This window comes from Monopterus albus, unplaced genomic scaffold (genome assembly GCF_001952655.1).
Source record: "Monopterus albus unplaced genomic scaffold, M_albus_1.0 scaffold4.1, whole genome shotgun sequence".
Classification (NCBI taxonomy): Eukaryota; Metazoa; Chordata; class Actinopteri; order Synbranchiformes; family Synbranchidae; genus Monopterus; species Monopterus albus.
The window spans coordinates 6,951,820-6,968,459 of record NW_018127884.1 but is presented as its reverse complement, the minus strand read 5'-3'; the positions used below and the strand labels follow the sequence as shown (position 1 = coordinate 6,968,459).

General features: G+C 41.0%; 1 protein-coding gene across 3 annotated transcripts in view; it reads left to right on the top strand.

Annotated features, from left to right (window-relative positions):
- cgnl1 (cingulin-like 1) overlaps nt 1-16,640 on the top strand; it is a 28,887-nt gene that overhangs the window by 6,703 nt on the left and 5,544 nt on the right. For 2 of the 3 annotated variants that reach the window (XM_020607286.1, XM_020607294.1), the window contains exons 4-14: nt 12-117; nt 653-754; nt 1,327-1,463; nt 2,202-2,340; nt 2,838-3,050; nt 11,526-11,732; nt 11,852-11,956; nt 12,038-12,190; nt 12,997-13,167; nt 15,497-15,658; nt 15,835-15,924. In XM_020607286.1, coding sequence (XP_020462942.1) covers nt 12-117; nt 653-754; nt 1,327-1,463; nt 2,202-2,340; nt 2,838-3,050; nt 11,526-11,732; nt 11,852-11,956; nt 12,038-12,190; nt 12,997-13,167; nt 15,497-15,658; nt 15,835-15,924 — 1,585 coding nt within the window. The remainder of the gene's footprint in view (nt 1-11; nt 118-652; nt 755-1,326; nt 1,464-2,201; nt 2,341-2,837; nt 3,051-11,525; nt 11,733-11,851; nt 11,957-12,037; nt 12,191-12,996; nt 13,168-15,496; nt 15,659-15,834; nt 15,925-16,640) is intronic. The other variant, XM_020607301.1, reaches the window with a different exon arrangement.

Sequence of the window (16,640 nt, the reverse complement as noted above, 5' to 3'; positions counted from 1 at the left end):
TGTGTCTGCAGAAGCAATGACAATGATGAAACAACAAAGAGAAAGGTCAACCTTGTTTTTGAGAAGATACAGACACTGAAGTCTCGAGCCACGGCGAGTGCTCAAGGCGACACCAAAGTGAGAAGCTGTTGTATCACTGTAACAGTTAAAGAAACCATGAATTTAAAAACATCTTCTCTGCTGTCTGTTGTGCCAATTACATGTCAAAAGGACATTGTTACATATTTTTGTATTAAAATCATAGATTTGGGGTCGTAATGGGGCAATTCTACCATTTATGCTTTAGCTGTCTACCAGTAAAGGGGCTGAGATGTGTGTTTGAGTTTCTGCTTTCAAAATTAAGCCTGACTGGCTCGGACTAACTGGTTTTTGAAGAGGCTGATAAATGCAACAAATCTCTTTGTGCTAGTGAGAATTTTTAACATGACTGTGTTCGAGTTACGTTGTCTTCCATCCAGTTAATGCGACCTGTAAAACAGTGTACATATGATCTCAGGGTGTGAGGCTTTAAACCTCGGACTGTTTACTTTGCAGTGGAATATTTATGTTAACAGACTGCTAATGCTGGAGTTTAAACATTCAGTTTTCATTTTTATCTATAGTGGATCGGTAAGAAATAACCATCTCTAACATGTCTGTGTTCTTCTCTCAGTCCCTGGACCTTGCTGCACAGACCAAAGCTCTGCAGGAGCAAAACACTAAACTGGAGAAAGAAGTGGCCGAAGTGAAGAGACAACTTGAGGAACAAACCAGGGTAACAACAGTTTAACTGCAGCTGTGCCTCTGACACCATCCTGTTTATGTTGGCATGTCAGTTTATTGCTGAACTGGTTGTTAGAGAATATCCTTTAATTAGGAGTTTAGTTGATAAGGACATTTAAGGGATTACTGTTTAACCTGCTGACTTTGAAGAGATATTTTCAGATTACTGATTGGAAGTAGAATTGGTTAAACCTAACACAAAGATGATTTCATGGACACTAACACAATAAACAGGTTACTTGGAAACCTGTAATTCTGTAGTGTGTGGGTATATTAATGAAGTAAGTAGGAATTCAAAACACTGTTGCATTAATAGTTAATTTATTTAAACTAAGTGAGATCTTTGGGAATGTAGGGTAAGTTCTCAGTTTATTTTTACATGTTGCTCTTTTTATATAGTATGGATTCTCCTTTACAGTATTTAAAACAGACAATGTTAACAAAGAAAAAAATGACATTGAGATACTAAGTTGGCATGATCAATTTAAACTTTATGCTGAAACCTTTGTGCATATATGTAACTCTATCAAAATATTGTATCAACATTTCTGTTTTCACCTTCAGAGGAATCAGGGTGACAGGAGGATGGCAGCAGGTCTGAAGGAGCTGCAGCAGGAGCTGGAGCGGAGTGTAGAGGAGTGCAAGCGACTGAAGGAAAAACTGGCCAAAACGGAGGGCGAGCTGCAGAACACGGTGGAAGAGTAAGTGCGGAATGACAGTGCTGGAGAATGGCAGGCCAACATAGATTCATTGAGCAGCTTAACTTTATTTAGCATTTCCACACTTTTGACTATTAATTGACTACTTAATTGTCAATGCCAGTATTTTACTTCTGTTAAACTCAGAAGTGTTTGGCTTAGAGGAAGACGGCTCCCTTTACTGACATCTCCATCTTACCATGTTAGTCCCTCTGTCTTGTTGTACAACCTGTTTTGTCTCCTCTAGTTTGTTAGATTAATCTGTCACCTTCTATATTAATTTGTGCTTGGTGACTGATTTACTAGTCATTCTGACAGCTATACATACAGTAACAACTGTTCGACTGATTTCGGAGTGTTGCCTCATTCATAGCTTGCTGGCTTTGTTTGGTGTTCTCCGTCTCTTAGATGGCTATAGTAACATCTTTGAGATGAAAATATGTAACATTTTGGCTCCTCTGATTTTGTTTCTGCAGCAGAAAATGATGTTCTGCTTTAGTCCACATTACTGTGTGGTGACTTGTTTGAGGAGCCTCAAATCGCTTGGCCCCTCCACCCAGTGTTGTCATGTAGAGGCAGTTTGGGCATTATTGGTTTGCTGTCGATCAGGAATACCTTTTAACCTCTGTAATCTATAGACCTCACATTCAGACCCAGCACAGGTGTTTCCATTTGTATGTCCACATTAAGGTTTGGGTGTGCGGGAGTGCATGTGTGTTGACATGCTGTGTGGTGTGCCAGGCTGTTTCAGGTGAAGATGGAGAGGGAACAGTACCAGACAGAGATCAGAGACCTGCAGGACCAGCTGTCAGAGATGCATGATGAGCTTGACTCAGCCAAGACGTCAGCTGCTGATGGAGAGAAAGACATCATTATGGCGGTAATGCACAGTATTCCTTGTTCTGGAGGGGAAAAAAGACCTTATAAAAGATGAATGATTTTCTATTATGCCTCTTGAAAACTAAACATAAAACCATATGGTAAAATTTAGCCTTGGAATAAGTTAACATTAAGGTGCTGTTTCACGTTGTATTTGAAGGTTTAAAGCAAATAGTGTAGAGACTAGTCAATCTGAGTGGGGTTTTCTTACATCCTATACCGCAGTACAATCACACTGAAATAACAGAATGCATTTTAGTTTGCTAAAGGTGTGGTGAAAGATTTCTCTTTGGAGACACTACAGAATAAATGAACAAACAAGCAGGGTAACACAGTAAAGAGACTATATTTCTAGAGTGCTGTTGGGTCTGTTTTTAGGTCTACCACTACAAATTGTTGATCTTTAGATAGCTTAATAAATTTGCTTGCATTGAGAAAAGTCTGTTTAACCAACAGACACATGATAAAAACTTAACAGGCTGTCTTCATTTCCCACAGGACATGATGCATCTGAAGGTGGAGATGCAGGAAGTTCTCCTGGCCAAGGAGGATCAGGAGGAAATGCTGAGGAGGCGAGAGAGGGAGTTGACAGCTCTGAAAGGAGCCTTGAAGGAGGAAGTGGCCGCTCACGATCAGGAGGTGGACAAGATGAAGGAGCAGTATGAGAAGGAAATAAGCAAGCTGCAGATGTCTTTGGAGGAGTCCAAGCAGGTAATCAGTCTAACTCTCTCCACTCCCCTGTCCTCCAGTTTGACTCCCTGTGTTTCACCCACCTCATTTCCTTCACTCTCGCCCTGCCCCATCCAGAAACATCCAGGAGTATCTCATCAAGAGGAGCTGTATCTGTGTGTGTGTGTGTTTTGCATTGCAGGTTTGTCATGAGAAGCTGAGGTGCTGCTTTTAATTGATGTCATTTACCCTGTACACCTTTACAGTATTTTCACAGCTGTGGCATTGAGTATCAAAATACTGAGACACCAGTGTTTCTCAAGTCTCTTCAGGGATTGTTTTCTTATAGGAACCTACCGAAGCTTGTCAAGCTGAGTAACGCTCGTCATGAGTTCTGTGTTTGTTTCCACTGCCCTCAGCCCACTGATTTAAAGGTAAAATGAGGTCTTCAATCACTGGTTTAGAGGCAAAATGGGGACTTCAATGAGTGGACTGCAGGCAAAGCAGTGAAGGTGTTACAATTCTTCAAGTTTGTGTTCTGCTTGTTCAACGGCTGTTTCAATCAGCCAGTTCGTTACAAAGCAGGATGGTCTGCAACGGGGGGGGATTATGTAGGGCGAAGTATGAGGTATACCACTTGTTTGGTTCCGACAGTGGAAACACTCCCCGGTCCTTGATCGACAGTATCACTGTATATCTCTGGAAAGGATTTACAGGAAGCACTGGAAAACATAGCAAAATTTCACAGACTTGCACTCAGCACAATACTCTTCAGTCTCCTCCAGTGAAAACTAGCTTGTAAACACACTGATCAGTGTAGGATAGAAGATCCTCCTACAGCAGGACAGGGTGGTTGTATGTTTTTTTTAGTGACTTCATTGGATTAGCTCAGCTTGAGTTCACATACTTGAACTGTGTCAGCAGAGCAAACTGATAAAATGAAAAAGAAACGCTATGTAACACTTTCATTTAGCTGGTCATCATTTTTCATGGTCAAGTGTGAATGTGGTTTTGTATGTTTGAGCTTGTTCCTCTGTGGAGGAGTGTTTTACAAGGATAATGTGTGACACATTTATCTGTGTTTGAAATTGTTAGGAGTTGGCAAGGTCACTACTTAGCAAGTATCAAGGAAAGCCCCTTATATGCTCAGCAATGGACAGAGACATTCATGTTTTCAGTACACCGGTAAAAAATAAACATCCATAAAGCTGCACATTACGGTTTAGATTTCTCCATGAACCCCCTGTTATCAAACAGCATTTGGAGAATACTACCAGTGATCAACCAGCCACTATGTTAGAAGTGAGCAGTTCTTTAGAACAGAGAGGGTTTGTCAGCCGTTGTTTAAAAAATGAAGGAAGGTCAGTTAAGATGATACGAGCAGCCGTGTATGGCAGGACACACATTGTTTCCAGCAGGCTACTGTGTGACTCACATGTGTCCTGTTTGTCTCAAAGATTGGAAGTTGTCCTTGTTCTCTGCTTTCCGCTAGCCTGTTTGATGGTCCACAGCAGTGCTATGCAGAAAGAGTCTGTGAGAACATTTCCTGTGGTTGAACAGAGGCACTGTTCCCCAAGGAAGCATCAGGGGTTTACCCTCAGTGCTTTGTAAACGCTTGGCAAGATGTAAGTCATTGTTTGTCTTTTGTCTTTCTTTTAAGACACAAGAGAGCTCTCGGTCAAGTAATATCCCGTCCTCAGGTTAAACTTTGTGAGACATTTGTGGATTACTGTAGAAGACTATGCTTAACAGTTATTATGCAGAAGTATTACCTCACATTCATCTATCTATACAGTTACACCATTTATGTTTTATCTATATATGCTATTTATGTTGTAGCAAATGGATGATGAGCTCTAATATATTAACATATTAAAAGACAAGTTAAATAATTTTTGTAGTCAATCATGCATTTGAAAACATGTAAGTAATAAAGGCTGCGTAATTCTAGATATTATACACATAATGGTTGTTTGTGCTTTGCAATGTATTCAAATAAATATGACCTGAGGCCTTTTTGAGTGCAGAATGTTCACGGGTGGCCATTAGTCTAAACTACAAGTCATGAGAGAGGCTGATATTAAAAGGGAAAGCTGCTTATTATCTCATATATCATATTTCTACTTTGTGTAAGGGTGTCAGACAAAAAGAGGCAAGCCAGGGTGAACTGGTGAACTGAGCATCTTTTTATTTGTCAGCTCCATCTCCAACCACAGTGCTGCTTCTCTCTTTTGTGTGAATTTGTGGTGAACACAGCGCAGCCCATGTGGAGAAGAATGCTGGAAACTGGAGCACAAAATTTCTCTGTATATTGGTTAATTGCAGTGGCAAGCCATCACTAATCTAATGAGCTGCTGTTCCAGAGTTGTGTCATGTCCCTCTTCTTTCTGTGCCCTGAAAGAGCGGGGGTAATTGGGGATCTCAGTCAGTGATGAATTGTGAGTCTCCTTCAGACAATAACAGCAGCGGGGGTAGGGACATGCTAAATAAGTGGGTCAGTATGTTGTAGAAAAGGGGATGCGTGGCCAACCCCCATAAAAGGAGTGCTGGGCCTGTTTTGTGTCTTAAATTGAAAGCTTCATTGTGTTTTCAATGAACTGAAATCTGTGGAACTTTATTGAGGTTGAGAAATCTTGGTTGTATTTGACTGTGCTTTTTTTTTATTGTGATTGTGTCTCTGCACATTTGGAAGTGGATTTGATCTTTTGTATCAGCCTGTTCTGGTATGCAAAAGATGCGGGCCAGTAGAGAGAAGGATTTGTTTCCAGGAATGTTGGGGGTCAACGTGGAGAATGTGCTCCCTACAGACCTCCTCCCTCCCCCTGCTCCAGCTCTGACTTACAGGAGCGGCTCAGATCTTTTCATTGACGCCTCTTCAGGGTGCTGCCGCTGCATCTCATTCTCCGCAGCGCTCTAGATTCTCAGTGTTAGAGGCCTCAGCTGTTCTCTCCCCTCCTCAATGTAAAGACAGTGCCTGGTGCTTATCACACCATTTCTAGTTCTTGTTGTTTTACCTACAGCCTCAAGCCATGGTGTGTAACATGGCCACATTGTTATCATGCTCTCATCTGAAACCTCAGTCCCAAATGTTACTTTTCCCTTTTCTTAACTCTACAGTTTTCACACAAGACTCTGCAGTGATCTCCCGCTCACCAGTTCATTTTCTGGCCTGTGCCGTTCTCATACGTATCTCACCCTGCCTCTGGAGTAATCTCTGCCGGGAGCTGAAGTCTCACTGTCTGATCATCAAACCTAGGTAGCCTAGAGAAGAGTTCCCCCTCAGGCTTGTTTAGAAAGTAAATGCTCCTGCATGAGTCTGTGTGTTTGATGATAGCACTATATTTGCCACTTAGCTTTAGGAGCAGATTTAGCAGGCGACTGGAAAGAGGAGGCGGTGTGGAATGAAATGACAGTGAAACTTTCAAGAGCTTGACAGAGGCGGCAAGAATTTAGCTGTTTATCCTTGTTGGAGTATTGGGTTGTTTGTGCCTTCAAATAGTGATAACTTTATACACTGATGACATTAAACACTTTAACAGAAACTCAGTACCAGTCTGAATGTGTTCAGTTCAGAAAATGTTGTTGCATGTGACTGTCTGAGGGGTAGATCTATGTGAAACCAGGCAGTGGCCTGGATTTTTGTGTTTATTGTTCCTTTACTCTGCTGCCTGTGAGCCGTGATGTGGCGGGAGTCTAATCTGCCAAAACAACTTGCAGGAGTCAAGTTAAACACACACCACCTGCTGAGATAACAAAGAACACTTGATGCTAGTGGTTAAAACCAGAGAGTTTACAGTTAATCAAACAGTGGTCAGTGTGTTTTCTTCTGAAGTTGCTGATGATTTCTTTTTTCTCCGCACTGGTCATTTTTTAATGCTGCTTTGATGTCATGTTTTCTGTTCATCTCCCACAAAGAAATGGATCTGGCCATCTGTTTTCTACATTTTTATTTTGTATTTGAATCTAAGGCAACTGCCTGTTTGAGTGCATTCATATGGACTTGATTGTAAATGTGTAAAGTGTGGGTTGAGGTCTCCATGTTTCAGCTGTTAGTCGTCAGATTTGAGCTGCTGGGGGGAATGTGAATTTTGGGATTGCAGGTTTATGTCGTCTTTGGCCTTTGGCCTGGAAAACTTGAACACTGAGCTTTCTGTTGAGCCTTTGAGTTTTGGCCAGGATGGAGGTGCTTGATTTAATCGGCACTGTGAGGCCTGTAAGTCAGGGTCTGAGTTACTCTCAGGAAGCATAATTAATTTTGATAAATACCCTGTGTTTATTTTTTAAGAAGTGGAACATCTGGTACAGAGCTTCACATTAGATTTCCTGCCTTTATATTGCATGATCCAGCTGTACAGTGGAGAAATTAATGCATTGTCAGACCTTGCTGATTTTTTTTACAAAAATAAAAGGCTGTAGATTAGATTATCTAAAATTTTTAATATCCAGAAACCCCAAAGTGGTGAACATGAGATCACAGACCACGGTCTGATTAAATCTGGTCCCAGGAAAAGAAAAAAAATGGTATCAGATATGACTGTACTGTCTTACAGAAAGTCTCCCTACAGTGTTTGGGATGTAAGCAGTTTGTGATTGTATTGGTTGCCAGGGAGTGAAATACTGGTAAAATTACTTTATTCTGTGTTTTTCAGGGCACCACTGTGACCTGAAGCTCTGACTGAGAGTATTTCATGTTACAGGTGTCAATGACCAAATATCAAAGAGTCAAATATGACACTTCAGTGAGAATTTACCTTTCAGCAAAACATGTTATTTCAGGAAAAGGTTTCTAAATCAGAGACATCAGTGTCTCTTCAGGCACAGTTTCACTAGTCTCCTTAATTCCTTGTGATAACCAAACACCTCAGCCAACATACAGTTTGGCTTTGTACAGACTCGCTTAAAAGCAGTCCAAAGACATGCCAATATTTCTCAGGTGTCACATTTTAATTTCTTCTTCAATCCTTCCTTTCAGTCCATGACAGGCCTTCTGTTCCAGTTACCCTCAGGGCTGGGTACCTTTTTTAATGAGAGAAGCTGTTGTATTTATAACACATGCAGTACTTTGTGCTTGCAAGGTACAGTATCAGTGTTTGGCTCATTGCTCATTCATCTTCCAGGCTGGCTTACAGCTTATGGTGCTGCTGAATGACATGTAGTGATGTGTGCTTGTGCAACAACTACAAATATTAAAATGTCAGATTTCAAATCAGTCTTTCCTATGGTTACAACAAAAGTAACAATGAGTTGTTTCTGGAGGGAGTAACTGAAATATTAATATTCTAATCTTTTTTTTTTTTTGACTGGAGTTACAGAAGTAAAAATTTTCATATTTTAGTGAGTAGTTTTTCTGGAAACAGAGAAAGTTTTGGTGATTGTCCCAGTCCACTGCATTAGAAATGTTAACGTAGAACATAGTGTTCGGGTACATGAATGTTACGATCCTTCTCGTGGTGGTACAAAGTACTGGTACAGCAGATGGATGCTGAAGCTTTCTATGTTGAATCAGTAGTACTGTCTGCAGGTGGAGGTTATGGTTGTGGAAGGATTGGTCTAAAAGAGAGAATATACTGATTGGTTCATAGTACGCCCAAGGAAAGATGTCTGCGATATATGAAAATTGTGAATGAAGTGAGCTTTGACAGCCCAGGAAAGAACAAACAACTGAGCGGCAGGAAACGTATGAGTGAAGACTGACAGCAGGAAGAGCAGGGAACAGCGGAAACTCACCAAAAGTCGAAAAGGAGGAAATGTGAGTAGGTTTTTCTTGTTAAATGTTGTATAAGCCTCAGTAGCCAGTCACTTTATCAGTGTTGGCATAGGCCAGTTTTTGTGAGTGACATCACAGTTAGCATGTTTTTTCAGCTGCTGTTGAAGGAAATGTGTTCTCAGTGCATCCTGGTTCACAGTGTTTGCAGCTGATTGCACTAGGGACATTAGAGAACTGGAAACTGCTTATCTGTTTGGAAAATTAGTGATTTAACAGCGACTGTAATGCACTGCTGCATATCTAATAGTGCCGTGTAATGCTTTTGACTTGATATGAACCCGTACAGCTCCTGTTGCCGTCAGGAAGCTACAAGGCATAAACAAAAAACTTTGACAAATAAGCTACATTTTCAATAGTGACAATACCTCATATCCTACCTGATAGGTTCGAGCTAAAATGTGAAAGTGGACAACCTGGGATATGCACTTCACTTCATCGTTGGAGTTGCACTTCAAAGACTGCACAGAATGAGTTAATGTACAACCTTCAACAAACAGTGTAACTACACAAGAAGACCCAAGTCAAACTCTGAGTTAGAGTAATGGAGAAAGGACAAAAAGGACTAGAGGTTTTATATTACCACATACTCTTCTGATATTGTACTCATAAACTGAAGTCAGCTTGTGTTGTCTTTGTTACATGTGTTTATTTAAAGAGGTGATAAAGAATTTTATAAAGCACACAAATTCAGCAAATCATTTTTTAATACTTGATGAAGTGTTTGTTAGGTAATCTTTAATTGCACTTTAACACCTACAGTGAATAATTAACTTTGTGTAGTAGTGAATAAGAAAAGTTAGTGAAGCTGTATAAGAAGAGAAATAACTAGTTTGTAAGAAATGGCTTGGTTCATAGATGGTTTTAACAGTTCCGGTCTGTTAAAATCACTTTGCATACTCTCACTGCATCCCCTCGTGTTTTCTCACACAGACACTACAGGCTCTCGCTCTCTCTGGCTCGGTGGCTTTGCACATGTTTTTAACTTGACCCAATGTGGGAAGTGGGACAAGCAGAACAGTGTCAGGGCTGAACTTGTTGTGTATGTTGTTAAAATGAAGCACTGACACAATCTTGGCACACAGTATCAGTGCTTTATTATTGTGTATAGTGAAAGCTGCATGTCCAGTAGCCCCTCATCCCACCCAACCCCTTTTTTCATCCCCAAGCTTCAACCCTCGACACAGTCACAGTTACAGCCACATTTATTACTGAACCTTTTATGTATGTAGAAATATTGATTTCTACACTGTGTTCAGCATTATCTTTCAATCATATGTTTGGCTAATCTTGAGAGGTGAAACTGTGTTATCTCTGGATTTGGCTGTACAGAGCTTCTCACTCCTGTGACTACAGTAGATGACCCAGTGAGGCAGAGATGAGGGCGGCTCTGTGGTAACAGGGGAAACAGGTCTGACTGGCCTGCACTGAAGCCGGGAGGCACCCGTCACCTTACTAGTACAGGAGGTGTCTCTATTCATGTATGATGACGAAGAGACAAGCAGGCCAAGTGCCTTTCACATTAGTCACAAAAGATAATAAGACTTTGTATTCCAGCAGAAACTAAACTATTTATTTGTATAAATACTTTGCCACAACCTTCACATGTCTCGCTTCACTACTGTAACTTTAGTACTGTATACTTTTACCGATTGCAGTTGGTAACTTGTCTTTTTAAGAGAGACCCTTGGGGTTTTTGTGTAAAAGGGAAATAATATTTTCCTGTTAGCTGTGATGTAATTTAGCAGGATTTTTGTAGCACGTCAGAGAACTAATGCTCAAGATAGCAAACCAGTTTTTAGGTCAACTGTTTGTACTGATGCATTCCTTTGTGCCACCTTTCGTCCTTGTCTCACTGCTGGGTTATGACTCTGTCAGCGTGTTCTTCAGGGTAGAAGGGTGTGTGTGGTTTCATGTTTTGGTGTGCACAGTGATGTACTTGGATGTCAGCAATGTGTGATGTGAGGTAACAATAGTTGGTCTCTGTGTAGGAAGACAGCATTCAGTTTTATTAAGTTCATTTACTTAAATGTTTCACCTCTGTTATACAGTGGAATTGTAACTACAGATTTTCTGTGTATGCCTCACTGATATAAACAGGAAATTGCCAAACCAGTTTAACATTCCACCTTTGCACCAAAATATTTTGTCGACAAGTTTGTTAGTTATGCTGTCATTCACTTAAAAGGTATCATCACAGCTGAAACCTGTTATTTGTCATAAAGATTGATTTGAATGGTTGTCTTTTTGTTCATTGTCTCCTGCATAACACTCTACTCTGAAATGTCAGAGCCAAAGCGAACTGTTCATTCATGAACTTAGACTCTTGGAGATCTCACAGGGCTCCTCATTAACTCTCTCTGCCACTACCATGCCAGAAGTGCAGAATAACTATTCTATTGTGAGGGAATCTCAAAATATTTCAGGATAGCTTTGAATCCAGTGACAAAGGAGATTAGCAGGTTTGCCTCTTGAGCTTGGTGATTTGATGTGGCCCTCAATCAGCAGAGGCTAGTGAAAGCTCAAATGTAGTTGCCTTTATTTGTGGTTTATTATGAAGTATGAGAGAATCACATGTGACCATTGTTATGCTGTGTCTCCAGAGGAACAAAAGATCAGCAAGAAACTGAACACTACAAAAGGCTTTTTGTTGCAGGAGACATTTGAAGAAGTCTCAAATGTTCCATCTTGCATCTTTCACAGACTTTGGCTTCCTTTGACTTTAAGTCCCTGTGTCTTGTTCTGGTCTGCAGAGCAGCACAGCAGTGGTCCTTGAGAAGGCCGAAGTGGAGGCAGCCAAGGGTGCAGTGGAGAGCCAGGCAGGACGGCTGACCCAAGAGGCAGAGCGGCTGCGCAGGCGGGCACAGGAACTGGAAAATGAGGTGGCCAAACTCAACCGCATCATTGATGAGGCCAAGCTGCAGGAGAGCAGGCTGGGAGACAGAGTTGGCCGGCTGGAGGTGAGGAATCACAATAAGAGAGTGATGCTAGTTTTATTATATTGTTGGTTTAGTTGAACTGTCTGCCAGAGTTAATTCAACAAATGAAAGCGTTGTCTGTGATAACGCCCACTTAACAGAAAGAGAAAAAGCAGTTGGAAGAGTCTTTGGCAGAAATTAAGGAGCAAGAAGAGGAGATGTCACGTGCCAACCGAGCATTGACCATCCGGCTGGAGGATGTGCAGGTGAGACCAGCAACACTGCACTGCACTGCATGTACAGATGTGGTTTCAGTTTGACATCTTTAACATTGTTTTCCTCTCTAGAGGAACTTGACCAGGCTGAACTCTGAACACAAGGAGCTAGAGGAGAGGTTACAAGAAGAGAGGGCTCAGAAGGAGCAGTTCAAAAACATGAAGAACAACATAGAGGATGAGAGAAGACTGCTAGACCATACAGTGGAAAAACTTCAGAGGGAGGCGAGTATACTTTAGTCTCTAGTACAGTAACAGCCGTACCAGCAGTAACCTCACGAGCAGAGTTTCTCAGATTCTGAGCTGGTAAAATACATTGAGTCATTAATCTTTGATTCTGATGAGTCTCTAAAATTCTTCAGGCACTTTAAGGTAGAGCATGGAGAAACTGTATATAGAGTCAGACATACAGTATACACTAACCGGCCACTTCATTAGGTACACCTGTACAATTCTATGCAACTCAGCGCAGCACTTCCTCCTTCCTACATTATATTCAGAGGTGTTCCTAATATTCTGACCCTCTCATATACTGTATGTAGCTTTGGAGGACAAAAATATAGAGACACTTCTGAATATAATGTTGTCCAGTACAACACCACCTTTAACTATAACCTCCGTAATAAAAATATGACTGAATTTATACATTTATGACAATTTCACCAAAAATTAAGATATTTTAAGCTTCTTAGATGTTAAGGCAGAAGTTTTGCATTGAATTGCATACAGTGTACCTAATAAAGTGGCCAGTGAATGTAGGTTTAACAGACCAAATGATTTTGACCTCACAAGGTCTTTATCAGGGTGGAAACAGTAACAGTGCCTGAAGACTGTCTCTCATCAATGACCATTAAAATATTGAGCTTTTGTTGTTAAAGTTTAAGGCTGCAAGATGATTCCAGTTCAGTATGTAGACTCAATTAGGAATTCAGTTTTGACAAAATGATATCAAATCCCTGGCTTACTCAGAGCTGCTTCAACATTATTACAATTCTCTACACCCCCCACCCCTTGTCTCACTGTGCCTATAGATGAGTGATATTGTGGAGGCGTCCCAGTCGTCCACTCGGGAGCTGCAGGAGCAGATTAATATTTATAAGGAGAAGAACCGTAAGGAGCTGACAGAGCTGCAGAAAGTTCTGAAGGAGCGAGGACAAGAGCTGGAAAAATGCTTCCTGGCTTCCAAAACCCTGCAGGAAGAGGTACAGGGGGATACGTCAGGCTCACTAATGTAATGGGCTCTCAGAGGGGAGATGGATTTGAATTCTGACACTTGCTTTCATGGGGAGAGTGGTCAAATCAGGGCCAGCTGAACCCTCCCATGCAGAATAGCAGACGATGAGCCATTGTTCTGACTCAATCAGTTTGAACTCTCCCACCACTACCATCATCCTCTTCTTTCAGAGAGCGATGTCATTGCTTAAGCATTTGCTCCCTGCTGCCCTCTCAGACCCAAAACCTAGTTACTAAGTGAAGTAGCTGAGCTGAGTCGAGTCAGAGATCTCTGTTGTTTATTCAAATTAATGTTTATGCTCAGCAGTAGAATTAAAAGGCTAATATGGTAAAATCCTTTGTGATCCCTTGTTGTGTGGCCATAATAATGAAACCTAACAATTTATGTTAGATGGTGGGTGGCCAATACTTCTTAATCAAACATCTATTGAGTGAGGTAGGGTACTTGAGACTGTATCGACCACACAAGCAGTTTTACGGTTCAGAGCTCCTGCTTTAGCATCCATCTACAACTTTCTGAGACCATGTGAATTATACAGTGTGGATAATCAATGGATAATATGAATCTGACACTTTCAGTGCATTTTAGTATCCTGTTTTGAGATTTGATGTGCTTATTGAAAAAGAAGAGAAAAACAAAAGAATATTTAATAGTTAATTTGAACCCTAGTCTACATCAGTGAGCTGTATTATGTGTCTCTTCTGTTCTAATGCACACAAAGGCACCGTGAGCACAGGGTTCATGTTATACACATTTCTGCTGACTGCACACAGCCTTGAAAATTGTTAGGGAGAATGTGCCTTAGAAGAGGCAAAGTGCCAATAAAGGTTGAAGATGACTGTAAAGCTGATGTAAACAGTGCCCATTTCAAAACATTTAGAGAGGTTTGCAAAAGTCTAATGAGTTTGGAAATGTTTGTTAGGCCTTAAAGAAACACACAGGCTTTCACCCTATAAGCAAACCTTGGTCTGTTTAAGCTCCAGTGGGTGCCTTTATTAGAGGTTTTGGCAGGCTGTGTCTTGATTTTAAGCTCAAGAGGCCTCCTTGCAGAGTGTTGACAGTTCCTTCTCTGGGAGGAACTATCTCCTGGACCCTGTAGTCATTAGTTGCAGACTTTGTTTGACATGCCTAACAGACTGCCTCTGAGTTTTACAGATTTACTGATGTGGATGTTCTTGATATGGGCTTTCAGTGACACATGTCATGTGCAGTTGAAATTAATATGTCAGGACAAGTTCAGCATCCAGGGTCTTCCTTTTTTCATGGGCTGTATCCACACTAATGTATCTCAGTCCAGCTGCTGCACAGGAACAGGAGGATGTCAGTGTTGTGATATCATTGTTGTGAAAGCTGTGCTGACTGTATTCACATCCTCCTCCCCTGCCTCTTCCGAGAAACTGATTGCTCTGTACTGGGCCTAGTGAGTCCACTTTTCCAGCTGCTCGCAAATGCTCCATCAGTCTTCACCCATGTGAATTTGGCAGACCATTACTCATATCACAAATGTAGGCTGCACACATCCTTCTTTTCCTTTATTTAACCAGGTAAAAGTCTCCTGTAGATTTAAGTCATTTTTTCCAAGAGAGATGTGGCCACGAAGGTGATAAATCATTTCATTCCTAGATCTACTTCTTTAATTCTTCAACACATTAATTCATTCATTCCCAAATGGATAGCTAATCCTGCCCTGAGAGCGAATGCAAAATTATCCCTTTTGACATCCTACTAAGTCTTTGTGTGCTCAGCTTTATCTCCATGGCTTAAATTAGGTCTTACTTAAGTATTTACAAGATGAAATGTGTAATAATTCTGTCCTAATTGCCAAATATTTGTTCTGGGTGAGAAATAAGTGCAGATGATAAATTTTCATTGTCTTGGCATTAAGCAGTGGGGCCAGTTTTCCAGCTGTGGGAGAATTGCTGCAGAGAGAAATACTAGCTGTACTGGATTCATTAGTCACTCAGAGGAAATATAACAATTTCTCTAAGCAAATTATAGATTATTTCTGCAATACTTGAAAAGAAGCAAGGTGACATATTGAATCAAGAGATGGACTTTAACAGGAGTGCTGGGTTAATCCACACTTACTGTAGAAGTATAACATGTTGAGGATCCATTAATTGGACACTGAACCCCTGCTAGGCAAGTTTCACTGATCATCAGGGACAACCAGTGTTATACAATTTATTCTATAACAAGATGTGTTCTTGGTATTTAAACAGGACAATAAACTGAGTTAGCAGCCAGCAGTGATGTTTCAGGAATGTTTTGACTTATGTTGGCGCACTTTGTTTTAGTTGTCACGCCGGGAGGAGGATCTGCAGCACTGTCAGAGGGAACGGGACGAAGCTGTGCTCAAGGAGAAGACGCTGGAGAAAAAAGTGCATGATCTGGAGGTGGAGGTGGAGACAAACGCCAATAATAGAGAAGACAAATCCCGACAAATCAAACTCATGCAGGTACATAAGTAAAGCCACTCATACAAGTTTTGTAATTAGCATAATAATTCCAGAAGACCTAAACAATATTTGAACAACTGAATAGACCTTAATGATGAGCAATTAAACTTAATATTTATAAAGATCAGACTGAGACAGCAACTCTTACTGATTGTACAGATGTAACTGTTTTGCAGGACAGGATTGTTCAGCTGGAGTTGAACCTGGATGAGGAGCGTCAGAATGGAGACCAGCTGATGGACAGGATAGACCGAGGAAGAGAACAGGTACAGCTCATAACACACTCTCAACACATTCTCATTATCAGTGCTCACTTGTGTCAGTAACCTTCTGTCCATGCTCACTTTAGCTCTCACAGACGTGTCTCTGTTCCATCTTGACCTGTAAATAATACCCAGATCTCCTGTCGCTTCGTCTTCCACCTCTAACATCATAAGAGTAACCACTAATCTCTGAATGAAAGGAGCATGAGACCGCTACAAAACAATTTCAGTGGAATCATGGTTCATATGCAGGCTAATTGATTGTATCAGTGTTTTGGTGCATGTGCACACTCAGTTATCTGTGTCTTTACAAATGACATCCACAGTCTTATGTTCTCAGTTTATACCTAGTCTAGATAAAGTAGATAAGTTATTACTTTGTAAAATGATCTTGCATATTCATTCAGATTGGCGGCCTGCCAGCATGGTCCAAGAGCGTCTATCCCATTTTCATGGCTCGTTCACAGTAGACCCTTGTTACTGCACTGCCTGAGCCAAAATGTGCGAGCTGCCAAATGTCTCAAGTTTTCAGGTTGTGGAGTTCGCTTGTAAATTATGCTCAGTAACTTTATCTTGTCAACAAATACAGTACTTGTGCTTGGCATCAGTTCTTATACCCAAGCAAGCAAATACGGGACTTGTCCTTCCTCTGTGAAAAACTCTGCTGAGGGAGGCACTGTGACGTAAGACTTATATAAAGTACGTGTGCTTTTAGCGCC